The sequence below is a fragment of the Podarcis cretensis genome (assembly GCF_951804945.1).
Source record: "Podarcis cretensis genome assembly, chromosome: 4".
NCBI classification, from domain to species: Eukaryota; Metazoa; Chordata; class Lepidosauria; order Squamata; family Lacertidae; genus Podarcis; species Podarcis cretensis.
The window spans coordinates 365,579-380,866 of NC_137173.1; the positions used below are offsets into that span (position 1 = coordinate 365,579).

The following is a 15,288-nucleotide window of genomic DNA, read 5'->3' on the forward strand; positions in this document are numbered from 1 at the left end:
CGCGGGGTGCAGGGAACCCCCTAGAACCCCCTGAGGAGCATTGCCAGGAATTTTACCCCATAAATCCTGGCTTTCTCCTGCCCTGGAGGGCAGCAGAGCTCAAACATCACGGATCGTGACGTCAGCTGGAAACCTGTAAGGCTAGAATTTGTGGACATCCAAGGGGGCAGAATGTTGGGAGGTCAAATCAAGAGCTCCTTCAACCACAGAACAGCCATGGCTTTGAAAGAGGATTAGGCGACTTCACGGCGGAGGAGGGGGCTCTCCATGGCCGGCAGCCCCAGTGGCCTCCACAGAGGGAGACAGCGGTGCTTCTGGAGGGGAGAGTTGCTCTTCTGTTCGAATCCTGCTCAGGGGTTCCCCGTAAGGGGCCCCTGGGAGAAGAGGAGGCTGAGCCAGAGGGGCCGTGGGTCTGATCCCACAGGCTCTCCCTATGCTCTGAAGGAGGCGGCTCTTGGTGCGAGAGGTTGGCTATGAGCCAGTGGTGCCTCTGGGAGCCTCCAGTGCCAGGAGCAATAGACCCCCAATGAACCTCTGTGGGGCAGGGGAAGGGCTGCTGCCGCGCTTGGGGCCAGACTGGAATCTGGACAAGGGAGTCCATTGGCCGGAACATGGCGTGTTCTCAGGAGTGACCGGACGGGGAGGGTGGGGGTCGCCATTCCTGGTGGGGAAAGACACAGACTGGAGCCAGTCGAGAGATGCGGCAGAGCCAGAAATAATTTATTGCACAGGTGGGTGGGGTGAATATAAATAGGGGGAAGCCCCCAACCCAGTCGGAAGACGAGGAGACGATCACGGGTGCGGGTTTCCTGCGTATGAGGAAGGGTCAAAGCTCAGTGGCCAAGAATCTGCTTTGGGTAAAGAGGGTCCCAGGTTAAGGTCCTGCTGGCGGCAGGTCCAGGTGTGGCTGGGTGAGGCTTCCTGCCCGAAATCCACGCTGGGGGTGCTGCTGCTGCCAGTCCGTGTCGGCATTGCTGAGCTAGAGGGAGCAAGGGTCTGACTCTGCTTAAGGCAGTCCTGGGGGTCCTGGGTGAGATGCTCCCCCAGGCTGGGCCATGAAGGGGGTCAGGAGGAAAGGGGCGTGGGGGGGGGGCTTCCACTCAGCCCCTCAAAGAAACATCCAAGGCAACAGCGGGGAGGGGGGTGGGAGGAATCTGGGATGTCTTTGGAGGGGCAGTTCTTCAGAGTGCCCCCCCAGCAGGCAACTTGTGGGAGGCTGGAGGGGTGACCCATCGCCCCCAAACAGGCAGCGCAGCCCATCCTCCAGGTCTGTGGGCTGCAGACAATCTCTGTGCTTGGAGAATTGGCGGAGGGTGCTGGGAGCTGTAGCTCTGGTGGGGGCAAACTACAGTTCCCAGGGTTCTTTGAGGGGGGGCCTCATGTGCTTTAAGGTGTGGGGGGGTCTGGGAGTAGCAGCCACTGCTCTCCCCCTGACTGTAGGCCTTTCATTTTGGCCTCAGCCCCCTCCGATACTTGCCAAAGAGAGATGGGGGAAGACGGGGTTCAGCTAGATGACCACAGGGGGTCCCTTCCAACTCTACAATTCTGTGATTCTCCCTGTGATGCAGACTCGGGTGGCCCCAAGACAACCCAGCTGCAGCAGCAGGATGCGGGGGGGGGGGCTAACAAGGCAAAGCAACAGCGTCGGAGGGGGAGAAGACCCCCCCCATTTCCTTCATGTAAATCAGTTCCTTCCGGCAGGGAGGCGGCTCCAGTGTTTGGAAGGGGGGGTCCTCAGTCCAGGCCACTCCCCCCAAATACTTGCATGGGGGGCTGGAGAGTCCAGGGCAAAGTCCAGAAGCCTTAGAAACCAAGGGCACCCTGGCGATCATCTAGCCCAACCCCCTGCCAGGCAGGAATCCCTAAGAGGCGGCCCCGATCTGCCGCGGCCCCGATCCTGTTTGACCACACGACAAACTCCCTTGGAAGGAGGCGGTCTTTCCTGCGGGGCTTCTGGGCAGAGGTGGGGGGCCCGCTTCCTGGGGGGCTCCTAGCAGAGCTGGCGCTGCCTCCACCAGGCCTGGATCTGGGCGAAGGGCACCTTTTGGGCGTGCTCCGGGCAGAGCCTGGGGTCGTCGGCCTTGGCGGTCCGCAGGGCGCAGAGCAGGGCGGTTCTGCAGAGGTCCTGGCAGGGCTTGTGGGGCTGGCGCCCCTTGTGCATCAGGACCCAGAAGCGCTGGAAGAGGCCCTCGTCCGTCTGCATGCGCCGCACCAGGGCGTCCCAGTCACCCGGGAAGGCGCTGGCCAAGCCGTAGCTCTGGCGGGCCCCGTAGAGGCGCTGCCACTGGGGTTTCGCACCCGGCACGTTGGCCAGCGTCAGGTTCAGGATGAAGGTCTCGTGGTCCAGGACCTGGAAGGAGCTGCCGGTTCGGGGGCCGTCCACCTGGTAGACGCGGTAGCCTGGCCGGGAAAGGGTTACAACAACAACAACAACAACATTGGGTTGTGTTTAATTTCACAAAACAGGAAAATCTTCCTTCCTACTCTTTGGACAAACAATCAAATGCAGATTATTGAATTATAAAAATAGAGTCGAAACAGCAAAGTGATAGAGGGATGTCAATAAATTTATAAGGGACTCAAACCAGTATGGAGAACTTTGTGTACAAAATATGTACGTATTGGTTTGAACTTCCTAAATAATGTTTATTATTGAAACGTATTTTCATTTTAATTTTTTGGTTGCCTTTTGTTGCAGTTTTTAGTTTTGTCGTTTTTTTCTCGTTTTAATCTTTCTTTTCTTTTCTTTTTTCTCTCTCTCAATGTTATTCTATTTATCTTGATCTTTAAATATTTCTGTTATAAAAAAATTCCTCCCAATAGCACCTTAGAGACCAACCAAGTTTGTGATTGGCATGAGCTTTCGTGTGCATGCACACTTCTTCAGATACACTCTAAGGTGCTACTGGAAGGAATTTTTTTTATTTTGTTTTGACTACAGCAGACCAACATGGCTACCTACCTGTTTTTGTAACACTTATTTTTGTCTTAGACTATGTAATTTAGGATCTTTTTTTTAGTATTCTTTTGTTGTAAATTTTGAAAATGTAAGGAAGTTTTTTTTAAAAAAATGAAAGGTGCTTTGGCAGCAGCATTCTGGACACCCCCCTAGAAAAGCAAGGGGGGGGGGAGCAGACCTCCAACCGCAACTGCCAGCATGCATCTCTCGGACGGTGGGCCAGGAGTTCTAGAAATAATCCCAATGTGTTTCACATCTGCCAACCAATTTCAGATAGCCCAAAAGGAGAGACTAGTCTAAAAAACCCAGAAGACCCAGTTCCATGGCAGCTCATTTGCCAGACGTCTTGGATTTAGCATTCACTCTGGAAGGGTCCACTTGATTCTGGCCAAATTCAGTTGAATATAATTGTATTTGACATTTCTTGTACTGATGTACTAAAATTACAGTTACTCTTTAAGGATGCCTCATATCAATGACTAAAGGTGGGGAGTTTGAGGGTTTTCTGGTCATTGGGGGGGGGGAGGAAGGGGTGATATTGATGTAGATTTTACTTTAGGAGGCTTAGTTTGGTCAGAATCGAGTCCACGATTCCAGAGTTAATGCTAATTACTTTCCTCCTGGTCAATGAGCTACCAGAACTGCTAGAGGGCCTAGAAAACAGTGGCGTAGCATGGGGGGTGCAGGGGGGGCCCCGGCTGCACCGGGTGCAACATTTGGGGTTAGGGTTAGGGGGCGCAAATCCACAAGTTAGGGGGCGCAAATCCATGGGTTAGGGGGCACAAATTACTTGCCTTGCCCCGTGTGCTGACAACCCACGCTACACCGCTGCTGGAAAATGTGTTCCCTGGGTGTTTTCAGACTCATCTACTATCTGAAATCCAAAGGGGGGGTCAGATGTGACCCCCAACCCAGCTCTCCTACCCCACTAGGAAGGTCAGGACAGTTTTATGAGTCCTTCTTAGGTGAGCTGTGGAACTCCCTGCCACAAGAGTAAGCGATTGCCACAACTCAGATTGCTTTTTGGAGAGGATTGGGCACTGATGCGGATGGGGCCCCCATTTCATCCTGGGCCAGCCCTGGGGGCAGGATCCCCTCCCCCCAACTCACCTGGGTTGAGGTTGATGTAGGTGGTGACGCTGGGGGCCACGAAGGCGATGCCCACCGGGCGCGAGAGGGTCTCCTCGTCGTAGAACAGCTCAAATTCGTCCAAGTGCGTGTGGCCAAAGAACTGCCCGGAAACCGTGCCCTCAAACCTGGGCGGGGGGGGGGGAGGACAGGGGTAAATGTGGGGCTAGCTGGGATCTCCCCTTCCCAGAACCCACGGCCACAGCCTGGGAAACTGAGGCAGGGCAGGGGGAGGCCATGGGGAGAATGGGCAGCGGCCTCCTTTCTGGCCCAGCCATGGGGGGCAAGAGGCAGGAAAGAGCAGGATTAAGGGGGCCAGGGGAGGAGGAGGCCCCCCAACTGGACTAGATGGCCCTTGGGGTCCCTTCCGACGGGCAGAGCGGCATGGAGGGAGGGCAAGGTCCCAGGTGGCAGGGGGAGGGCATGCAAGCGTCTCACCTGCTGATGATGCGGTAATAGTTCCACCCCCAGGAGCGCATGCAGTGCGCCGGGGGGATGTGGCCGATGATGTGGACCTGGGTGGGGGGCAAGAAGAAGAAGTGGGGCTGAGAACCATTCTGGGGGGCTGGACTGGCACACAGCTGACTGGGCAGGAAGGAAGGAGTCTGCCCCCCGGCCGTGCCTGTCCCCACCCACTGTGAAGCCCCCTCACCTTCTCGCCTTGCTCCTCCGCCCCCTGCAAGACCCCCACCAGCCACTGCAGCTGCCCAGCCGGGTCGGTGGAGTTGATGAGGAGCCAGAAGTTGGCGTCCGAGCAGAAGTTCATGTTGAGGGAGACGAGGCGCAGGCCGGGCTGCACCAGGAGGGTGTAGAAGCCCCCCAACCTGCGGCAGGGAAGAAAGGGGGGGGGAGAGGCGTCAGGGCGCAGGAAGGAAAAGAAGCCCCAGTCCCTGCCCCCTTGCTCTCCCTCAATCCAGTTAGTGGGGGGTTCCCTAGACCAGATGGGTGGGAGTCTGCCTGCTCTGGGTGGGGTTACACTTCCTCTGAAGGAGCAGGTTCGTAGCTTGGGGGACCATTAAGACCAGTCGTAACCGACTCTGGGGTTGCGGCGCTCATCTCACTTTACTGGCCGAGGGAGCCAGCGTACAGCTTCCGGGTCATGTGGCCAGCATGACTCAGCCGCTTCTGGCGAACCAGAGCAGCGCACAGAAACGCTGTTTACCTTCCCGCCGGAGCGGTACCTATTTATCTACTTGCACTTTGGCATGCTTTTGAACTGCTAGGTTGGCAGGAGCAGGGACCGAGCAACAGGAGCTCACCCCGTCGCAGGGATTCGAACCGCCAACCTTTTGATCGGCAAGTCCTAGGCTCTGTAGTTTAAGCCACAGCACCACCCGCATCCCTTAGGCTTTCCAATAATCAGCTCAGCAATTGTCACCTCTGGGTACTTCCTGGAGTCCCTTTTCCAAGGGCAAAATAGCATTGGAATGGAGGAAACTGGCAAAGGAGTTGATTTGATATGATTTATAAAGTGAGATATCTTCCCTGAGCTGTCAAGGCAAAAGGATACATTCAAGTATAATATTTGTAACATTTAACAATTTAAAGGTGTGCCCCCCGTCATTTCTGTAACAGCTCCCCCCTTTGGAGATAAGCGCAAATATTTTCTCCACATTTAACTACAGTTCACATATAGACATATTTCCCACCCACCCCTTTGGTCCTGTATGTTATATAGGTAAAGGTAAAGGGACCCCTGACCATTAGGTCGAGTCGTGGCCGACTCTGGGGTTGCGGCGCTCATCTCGCTTGATTGGCCTTGGGAGCCGACGTACAGTTTCCAGGTCATGTGGCCAGCATGACTAAGCCGCTTCTGGCGAACCAGAGCAGCGCACAGAAACGCCATTTACCTTCCCTCCGGAGTGGTACCTATTTATCTCCTTGCACTTTGACGTGCTTTCGAACTGCTAGGTTGGCAGGAGCAGGGACCGATCAACAGGAGCTCACCCCGTCGCGGGGATTCGAACCGCCGACCTTCTGATTGGCAAGCCCTAGGCTCTGTGGTTAACCCACAGCACCACCCGCGTCCCTAACCTCAAGGTTAGATTACTGCAATGTGTTCTACGTAGGGCTGCCTCTGAAGATGGATCAGAAACTTCAGCTGGTGCAGAATTCAGTGGCCAGGCTGCTCACCAGAGCAAGGCGGTTTGAACATCTCACACCAATCCTGGTCTGACTGCACTGGCTACCCATTAGTTTCTGGGACCAATTAAAAGTGCTGGTTTTGACCTACAAAGCCTTAAAAGGCTCAGGACTGCAAGACCTCAAGAACCGCCTCTTTCCATATGAACCCACCCGGACCCTGAGATCATCTTCTGAGGCCCTCCTTCGTGTGCCTCCCCCTTGAGAGGTCCAGAGGGTGGCAGCATGAGAACGGGGCCTTCTCTGCAGTGGCCCCCTGTCTGCGGGATGCTCTCCCCAGGGAAGTTCACCTTCATTATACACCTCTAGGTGCCAGGCAAAAACATTCATTTTTAACCAAGTCTTTGGTTGATCTTATTGACATCCAAAGTTCTTTTAGAATCTGGCATTTGCAGGGGGGGTACTGGGTCACTGCTTTTGGTTGGATTTTATATGTTGTGGTCTTGTTGCGAACCACCCTGAGACCTCTGGGTATAGGGTGGTGTATAAATTGAAAAAATATTATTATTATTATTATTATCCCGTATTTTTCGCTCCATAAGACGCACCTGACCATAAGATGCACCTAGTTTTTTTAGAGGAGGAAAAGAAGAAAAAATATATTCTGAACAAAACAGTGGATGTATGATTTTTGTGGTTCATGCTGTGGCCACAGACATGTGATCTGATGGTAAAAATCCTGAGGATCCATGGGCTTTTACCTCCCCCCTCTCAGGCAGCCTCCACTAGAGTCCCTTATCTCTCTCCCGATCCCACGGATCAGCTGTTTCCTGTCAACACGCCCTTCCCTCTTGTTTGCCTTAGTGTCTTTTCCTCAGCTGGAGCAGTTTTTTGCTCCTCCTTTTCTTCTAATTTCTCTCCTTGTTGCTTTAGTCTTCCTGTTTCCCCCTTTTGCAAGTTTGCTGTCTTTACCTCCCCCCTCCCAGGCAGCCTCCTTTATCTTTAGCGTCCCTTATCTCTCTCCCCATCGGCAAACGATCAGCGGCTTTGTTTCAACACCCACTTCCCTCTTTCAAAAATAAAAAAAAGCATGATCTGCTTTTCGCCCCTGGGCAATTTGGCTCCAGGGAGCACGCATTTGCTCCATAAGACGCACAGACATTTCTCCTTAGTTTTTAGGAAGAAAAAGGTGCGTCTTATGGAGCGAAAAATACGGTAATAATAATAATTCCACTCTCACTGAGCCTGATACGTAGAAGTGTGGGACCCCCAAGGACTCTCTGGCTGGGATCCCTGTGAAATGTGCAATGCCCCCCTCCAGAGCAGGACCCCCCGCCTACCTGAGGGTCCCCAGGGCATGGGGGGGCAGCCAGGGGCGCCAGGCTTCGGCCATGGCCTCGTAGAGCCAGGCGGAGGACTGGTTGCCCACCACGAAGGGCGGGGGGAAGGCGTTGACGGGCACGGCCTCGTGGTTGCCCACGGCCGGGTAGACGGGCAGCGGCCCCAGGTGCTTCTGGATGAGGGCCGTGATGGTGCCCAGCGCCCCCAGCTGGTCAGCCCGGCTCTGCTCCCAGACGTTGTGGGCGGGGATGTCGCCCGTCCAGTAGGCCAGGTCAAAGGGGCCGGATCCTGCCAGGTGCTGCAGGAGGCTTTCCAGGGTGTGCAGGGGCAGGTCGCAGCGCCCGTAGGTGCCCCAGAAGCCGGCCCCCGGCCCGCGAGACGGGGAGCCCCCCCGGCAGCACAGGGCGTCCTTGCAGTTGGGGTCGCTGCCAGGGGCGTAGGCCTTGTCCCAGTGGAGATCGGTGAGGAAGAGGATGCGGGAGGAGGGGGCGCCCGGCGGAGGGGGCGCGGGGGGCACGACGGGCGGCTTGGGCGCCCGCGGCAGGGTAACGTTCCAGTCAGAGTAGATGTCCCAGTGGCCGCAGCGGGAGCCCACCAGCAGCCCGCAGATCTCCTCTGGGCGCAGCACCGAGCGCCGCCAGGCCGTCAGGAAGTCGGGCACAAAGAGGCGGATGATGTCCTGGCACACCTGGGGGGTGCCCGCGCGGAGGCGCAGGCAGACGGCCACCCCCGTGCGCTGGATCCAGTCCTGGCTTGACTGTAGCTGCAAGGGAGGGGAGGAGAGAGAGGGGGTCACACCAAGGAAAGGGAGGGGTGGGCTGGATGATGCTCAGGGGGCCCTTCCCAGTCCCTGGTTCTGTGGGAGCAGAGCTAGGAACCCAGCCAGACTCCAAGGAACTGGGAGAGAGCAGGGTTCGAATCCCCACTCTGACTAGGGACAGGGGGGATTTGATTTAAATCAAATCAATTTACCGTCCTATAGGGTGCACCGTCCCATAGGGCGCACCTAGTTTTTTTGGGGGGAAATAAAGGAAAAACATTTTATTTCTCCCCCAGGCATGGGGCTGGGGAGGGGTAAACCCGAGCTTCCCCCGACCCCAGAACAGGCAACTCTCCGCAAGCCGTGGGAGCCCGGCGCCGGGCTCCCGCACCTAGTGGAGAGCTGTGCGAAGTCTGGGAGCGCTGGGCTCAGCGCGCCCAGCCTTTGGCATGCAGACAACTCTCCGCAAGCCGCGGGGGCCCTGTGCGAGCTCCCACGGCTTGCGGAGATCTTCCTGAAGCCTGGAGAGCGAGAGGGGTCAGTGCGCACCAACCCCTCTCGCTCTCCAGGCTTCAGCGAAAGCCTGCATTCGCCCCATAGGACGCACACACATTTCCCCTTCATTTTTGGAGGGGAAAAAGTGCGTCCTATGGGGTGAAAAATACGGTAAATCACTAGTCAGTAAGACTTTATTTACCATATATTTCTGTGTATAAGACGCCCCCAGGTATAAGACACCCCCAATTTTTAGGGACTCCAATTTAAGAAAATAGGGGGGAGACTGCCCCGTGTATAAGATAACCCACAGTTTTCCACATCACTTTTAAAGTAAGAAACCCTAGTCTTATACAATACAGTAAATCATTTTTTTACAGAAAGACTCATTCTTGCTGGTATAATCTTAATATTTACAACCAGATAAAGGTCTCATTTTTGGATTTACATATGCAAGTGGGACTGGAAAGAAAGAGTATTTCATTATTGTTATGATTATGGTTTAGAATTAACTGTGTGGAATTTATGAATTTTGTAATCACTTTCGACGGATCGATAAGAACAGATGATGGAAATTATGGTTTCTAGCTAAAGCACAGGCTTATTTGTCTTGGAAGGAGATGAAACCAAGAAGTTTGGATATATGCCTGGTACAAATGGCGGAGAGCCAGATTTCCTCCAGCTTGTGGTGTGTCGCAGTGGAAAGCGACAGGCGTGAGAAAGTGAAAGTGAATTGCCACAGACAGACTCTCGAAGAACAAAGAGAAACACAGAAAATAAACATCCACACAGAAACAGACTCAGAGGCTGTTAAAAATAAACTAAGGATCCACAATGGAATGTCTTCTTGGAACTACCTGGACTAATTAAGGGAAGCAGCACAAATGTGAGATCACTGGGAGATCATCCCTCCCCGAAAATGGAAAAATTAATAAATATTATTACAGTCATACCTTGGGTTACAGATGCTTCAGGTCGCATTTTTTTCAGGTTACGGACAGCCGGAACCCGGAAGTACCGGAATGGATTACTTCTGGGTTTCGGCAGTCATGCATGTGCAGAAGCACCAAATCACAACCCGCGCAGGTGCAGACGTGGGTTGCAAACACTGCGGGTTGCGAATGTGAATCCTGCACGGATCGCGTTCACAACCCAAGCGTCCACTGTATTATTAAAAAACAAAACGGAGGATCTCCTCCAAGTCCACCTTCCGGAGTTCTTTTCTGCTTCTCCAGAGAGCAAGAGATCCCAAAGCGCCGGATTAAAAGACTCAATATTTAGAAGAGCTTTGTGGCCCTAAGAGGGGTGGGCGCTCCTTCCTGGGAGGTTTCTAAGCAGAGCTTGCATGGCCACCTGCCCAGGAACCTTGAGTGGCGATTCCTGCCTTGCGGGGGGTTGGACTGGATGACCCCTGGGAGTCCCTGGTCCCTCTCTAGGACTTTCTGTTCTTACACTCTGCCAGGCAGCAGAGAGCTGACTCCCTGTGGCTGCCAGACTCCCCTGAAGGCCCATCAGGATCACAGCCGAGGCCCCGATCCAGCTTCGTCATGGAGGTGCTGCAGCTGCCCAGCAAGTGAGGAAGGAGCTGAAGGCCAGTGGGCCTCCCTCTCCAGCCCCTGCCTCCTCGTTTTATGGTGCTTTTAATTCTGTTGGGAATTAAAAGACAAGAGTGGCTGGGGAAACCCAACCAGATGGGCAGGGGATAAATAAATATACCGTATTTTCCCCCCTATAAGACTCACTTTTTCCCTCCAAAAAAGTAAGGGGAAATGTGTGTGCATCTTATGGAGCGAATGCAGGCTGCGCAGCTATCCCAGAAGCCAGAACAGCAAGAGGGATTGCTGCTTTCGCTGCACAGCAATCCCTCTTGCTCTTCTGGCTTCTGAGATTCAGAATATTTTTTCCCCTTGTTTTCCTCCTCCCAAAATAAGGTGCATCTTGTGGTCTGGTGCGTCTTATAGAGCGAAAAATACAGTAATCATCATCATCATTATCACCGTCATCATCATCTCAGGGCCAGGAGGCAAGGATGAGGTCAGGGCCACGGCTAGGCAGGGAGGGGCGGGAGGAAGAGGGCAGCCTCTGAATGGGAAGCGGTTGCCACACGCATGCAAATGCCACCTCTGCAGATAATCGCAGGATGCAGGAAATTAAATGCATAATCCAATAATTGATGGGTGGCGGAAAAGCGCCCCAACCTGTGTTTCCTGTTTCAGGCAGGCAGGGGTCTCCTGTGCCCCACGGCACCCCCATCATCCCTTTGAGGGCACTGCTCAACACCCCCCTCCCCCTTTGCCAAGGGAGCAAATCGCCCCGGCCAGGGATCTCTGTGCCAGGCAATATCCCGTGACCAGAGGAAGGCTGGGATTAAGAGGCAAAGAGAGGCCCCGCTCCGGAAGGGGCCCCGGCACCCTCCCTCTCTTGCGGGGGGGGGGGAGAGGCAGAGAAATGTCCAGCAGCAAGGATAGCAAAATGGGCCAAACTGAGGCCCCCCCTCCAACTCCAGCAGTGGGAGGCAGAAAGGAGGAGCTGGACAGAAAGGGGAGAGTTAAGAGGCTCTTACCTCTTGGCTGAAGAAAGAAAGAAAGAAAGAAAGAAAGGGGAAAGAAAAGAAAAGAAAAGAAAAGAAAAGAAAAGGGAAAGAAAAGAAAAGAAAAGGAAGGAAGAAGGTCCTTTGTCAGAGGTGCTTAAAACACACCTCATTCCAAAGGAGGAAGTCACAGAATTGTGGAATCGGGAGGGAACTCCAAAAGTCCTCTAGTCCAACCCCCACAATGCGGGGATCTCAGCTAAAGCATCTCGTATAGATGCCCCCCCCCCCAGCTTTGCTTAGAAACCTCCAAAGAAGATTATCCCCCCCTTTACTCTGACCCTCAGGAAATTTTTTCTGACACTTAGTCAGAATCTCCTTGTCATGTGAGTTTCCTGGCCTCGGGAGCAGCAGAAAACTGGCTGGCTCCTCCTTCCCCGTGACAGCCCTAGAGATATTTGGAGACCCTCCAGAGGTCTGAAGAGAAGGCTCATGTTTGCTCTGGCACAAGTCGTCCCATCCCCAAGGCTGTTTTGCCGCCCAAGCCCAGAAAGGCCTCCCCACCCCCCAGAGGAACTTGCCCAACCTGCTTCCCCTTCTGGCTTGGTGGAAGGATGGGCTGGGTTGGGGGGAGCAGCTGGCAAACCGCATTGCCCCACCAGGGCCAGGCCCTGGGGGGCAGGTGGGGCAGACGGAGAGCAGCAGGGAAACCGGGCAGCCAGGGCCACGCAGGGGAGGAACTGCTTCATGGAAAAGTCTAATGACACCGGGAGCCAGAAGCTGCCACCGCAGAGCAGCTGCTGCCCAGAGTCAAGGTAGCTGGGCCTCTGCCCAAGTCGCTCGGCTGCCAGAAGAGCTGCACATCTGGAAGGAAGAGGTGGGGAGGGCTGGTGCCTTCACACTCCACCTGCTACAGACCTCTGGCATTGCTTAGACCAGCCTCTGCCCACCTGGTGCCCTCTGCCAGGTGCGTTGGGGCTGCTGGGAGGCGCCACCCACAGCTTCTGGAATGGGGGGCACCAGGTGGGCAGAGGCTGGTCTAAGGGACTGGGCAATTCTCATACTTTATGGGGGGGGGGTCAATTCTTTGATTCTGTAAGTTGGCACCATAATTCTTCCCCTCTCCATCCTAACCTCACAACATCCCTGCAAGGTCGGGCCAAGAGATGGTGACTGGTCCAAAGTCACTCTCTGAAGGGGGATTGGAGCCCTGGCTTCCAAGCCCAGCACTCCAACCACTACACCACACTTCCTCCCCAAAGCAGCTGACAAGGCAGTCAGCTGACTTACCTGGGGGTGGCACTCCGGGGTGCTGTGGCTTCCCCCTTTGCCAGGGATCCCGTTGCATCTGTGGGGTCTGGGTGGCGGGAGCAGCCTAGACTGTGCTGGGCTCAGTGGGCAGCTGCTGCCCCCCAAGCCAGTCTCAGGCAGAAGCAGGGGCAGCTGCGAGGCCGTGGCCTGGAGTTCAGAACTTGTCCAATTTCCAATGAACGGATTTAGCTGCACTGCAGGGGGTTGGGCTAGATGACCCAAGGGTCCCTTCCGGCGACAATTTGATGATGGCTTAAAATCTCGCTTGGAGGGGCGGGTGCTGGCAGCCTGTCCCTGACCCCTTTAGGGCTCCCTCCTCTGCCCCCCCCCCGTGCTCCACAAGACAGAGGGATTCCTTCGCTTTTGATACCTGCATTGCGGGGGTCAGGCTAGAGGACCTTTGAGGATCCCTTCCAACTTTACAAATCTAGGATACTAAGAAAAGCTCACATTCAGAGTAAAGGAAATGAAAGGTTTCTGTAGACATGAGACCTCCTGCCAGGTCATTTCAGGAATAATCGGGAAGATTTCCCACAGGACTCCCTTCTGGGGGGGGGGGGGGCATCCCAGAAGGAAATTCTTCGGGAAGAAGAAGAGCAAGGAAGGGCAGGGAGGAGAGGGATCTGTGAAGCCCTAGGGCAGTCTTGACCCACCCCGACCCCCTGGTCACGGGGCAGAGAACTGTTTTGCAAATGGAAGGTCCAAAGTTTGTCCTGGGCCAGCAGCCTCTTCAGACTCGGGTGCAAAACATCTCCTGCCTGTGTGACCCCGGGGGGGGGGCAGCTGCCGGCCAGGGAGGGCACTCCTGGCTAGATAATAAGGCTCCGGCGAGTGGCAGCTTCTGGAGCTGCCCCCTGCATCTGCCCCTCGGGAGCCACCCTCTGCCCCTCTGTTGTAGGGCAACAGCCTCAGACCGGGAAGTGGGGCAGCTGACACACAACTAGGGCTCAAGTAATGGGGAGATGGGGCTGCGCTCTGGGCCTCTTCAGGTCAACAGGGCCTTTTCTGCTGTGGCCCCAGAAAGGCTTTCAGGGAGGGGAATCGGCCACGTCTGTTCACCCTGGTTTCTTCGGTCCCATCAGTGTCGGGTAGAATTCCAGGCTTGTAGCGTTGGACGGGACCCCGCGAGGCCATCCAGCCCAACCCCGCGCAATGCCGGCTGTCTCCCTCGGCGCCTTAAAAGCGGCCATGTCGGGACCGCGGCGCCGCTCGGGTCGCTTTCCTGGCATCCTGTCAGCTGATTCGTGCTGGGAAGCAGAAGCCGCAGGTTGCGGTCGGAAGGGGCGTCCGGGGGGGGGGGGCGGGGAGAGTGAAGGACGTCGCCCGAGCGGCCCGCCCCGTCCGAGCCCCGCTGCCCCCCGGCCCCCCATCCCGCGCGCCCCGGAGACCCACCTGCACGCCCACGTCGAGGGCCAGGAAGAGCGCCTTGCAGGCCGGGCAGCTGAGGTTCCTCCAGCCGAAGCGGACGCCGGTCTCGGGGAGAAGCTCCGCCAGCGCCGCCGCCTCCTGGGAGCCGCCGGTCCCGACGGCCCACGGCCCGGCCAGCGCCCCGGCCAGCAGCGCCCCCCAAAGCAGCAGCGCCCGCGCCCCCGCCGACCCCCCCATGCCTCGCTCGCCCGACAGCAGCCCCGACGCCCGGGAAGAGCCTCACTCCGCGGCTCCCTTGCTCGCAGCTCCGAGGTGCGCTTCCTTCCTGCTGCTCGGCTGCGGGCGGAGGCGAGGGGCGGGCCGGGGAGGGGCGTCGGCGGGCCGGAGAAGCGCCCCCGCCTGTCCGCCCACCCGTCGGCTGGCTGGCCTCCCTCCCTTCCTCCTTCCCTCCTTCCCGGCTCTTCTCCGGCGCGCGCGGCGGTGCGGGGGCTCCGAGGGGGCGTCCGGGGTTGGGGGGCTTCCCGGTTTCCCCGCGCTCAGCCGCCTTGCTCTGCGGCGATCAGAGCGCAGCTGCCTCTTCCGGCCCGGCTCCAAGATGGCCGGCCCGGCGTCGGCGCCCTGCGCGGCCGGGGCCGGGGGGGGGGCAGGAGCCGCGGCTGTGCCCCCCAAGACGCGCGCCATTCAGGGATCGGGGCCAGGCGCGGCGTCGGAACGGACTGAGCCTCCTGGCCGCGCGCAGTCTACCTGGACAGGGGGCCGAGGGGGCTTCGGACCGCCAGAAAATATTTGGGGGGCCGAGCTCCCCCAAAGTTGATGGGCATTGCCATTCCAATGAAGGGGGTGCCGCGTCGTGATCCATATAATGTTCAAGTTGGCACCCCGGCAGGGGGCTTTTTAACGAGACCCCCGAGGTCTTTTCCGCGGGCCGCGGAGGCGCAGAAAGGCCCCCGATTGTCTCGGCCTCTTCAGGAGGGCGTCTGCGGAGGATTATTATTTATTAAATAAATGCTTTATTTATTTTGCAAATAAAAAACAACCAACAGTAACAATCCCAAATCGAAACAAAAGAGAAAAATAGAAACAAGTAAACTAAACAATAATTTATTTATTTTTTTAGTCTGCGGAGGATTTTATCCCAGCCTCTATTTCAGACACAAGGAGGAGGAGGGCGAGCCGATCCTGCCGGGCGGGCGGCTCCTACACGCGTGTAAATGGGGGTGGGGGGTGGGAGCCGCGGGGCGGGGCCCCCTGGGGGGCGGAGCGCCTGCCTGGCGAGCCGAAGGACCCGGTGGCGCAAAGCGCGCTGGCTCCTGC

The 15,288-nt window shown here is 56.5% G+C and overlaps 1 protein-coding gene across 1 annotated transcript; it reads right to left on the reverse strand.

The window, feature by feature from the left end:
- Positions 1–694: 694 nt before the first annotated feature.
- On the reverse strand, positions 695–14,226 carry SMPD1 (sphingomyelin phosphodiesterase 1). Its single transcript, XM_079973812.1, has 6 exons — positions 13,999–14,226; positions 7,510–8,273; positions 4,740–4,911; positions 4,526–4,602; positions 4,070–4,215; positions 695–2,400 (listed from the first exon to the last, which is right to left on the reverse strand). The coding sequence occupies exons 1-6, from the start codon at positions 14,209–14,211 to the stop codon at positions 1,991–1,993; spliced, it is 1,782 nt and encodes a 593-aa protein (XP_079829938.1). The 5' UTR covers positions 14,212–14,226; the 3' UTR covers positions 695–1,990.
- Positions 14,227–15,288: the final 1,062 nt, after the last annotated feature.

What these genes read in the sequence shown, in the direction of transcription:
- SMPD1 (XM_079973812.1), bottom strand. Translation starts at nt 14,211, where the DNA reads ATGGGGGGGTCGGCGGGGGCGCGGGCGCTGCTGCTTTGGGGGGCGCTG. An exon ending in CGGAGGAGCAAGGCGAGAAG is followed by an intron (nt 4,603 to 4,739) that starts GTGAGGGGGCTT and finishes CCCCCCACCCAG; the next exon opens with GTCCACATCATCGGCCACAT. An exon ending in CTACATCAACCTCAACCCAG is followed by an intron (nt 2,401 to 4,069) that starts GTGAGTTGGGGG and finishes TTTCCCGGCCAG; the next exon opens with GCTACCGCGTCTACCAGGTG.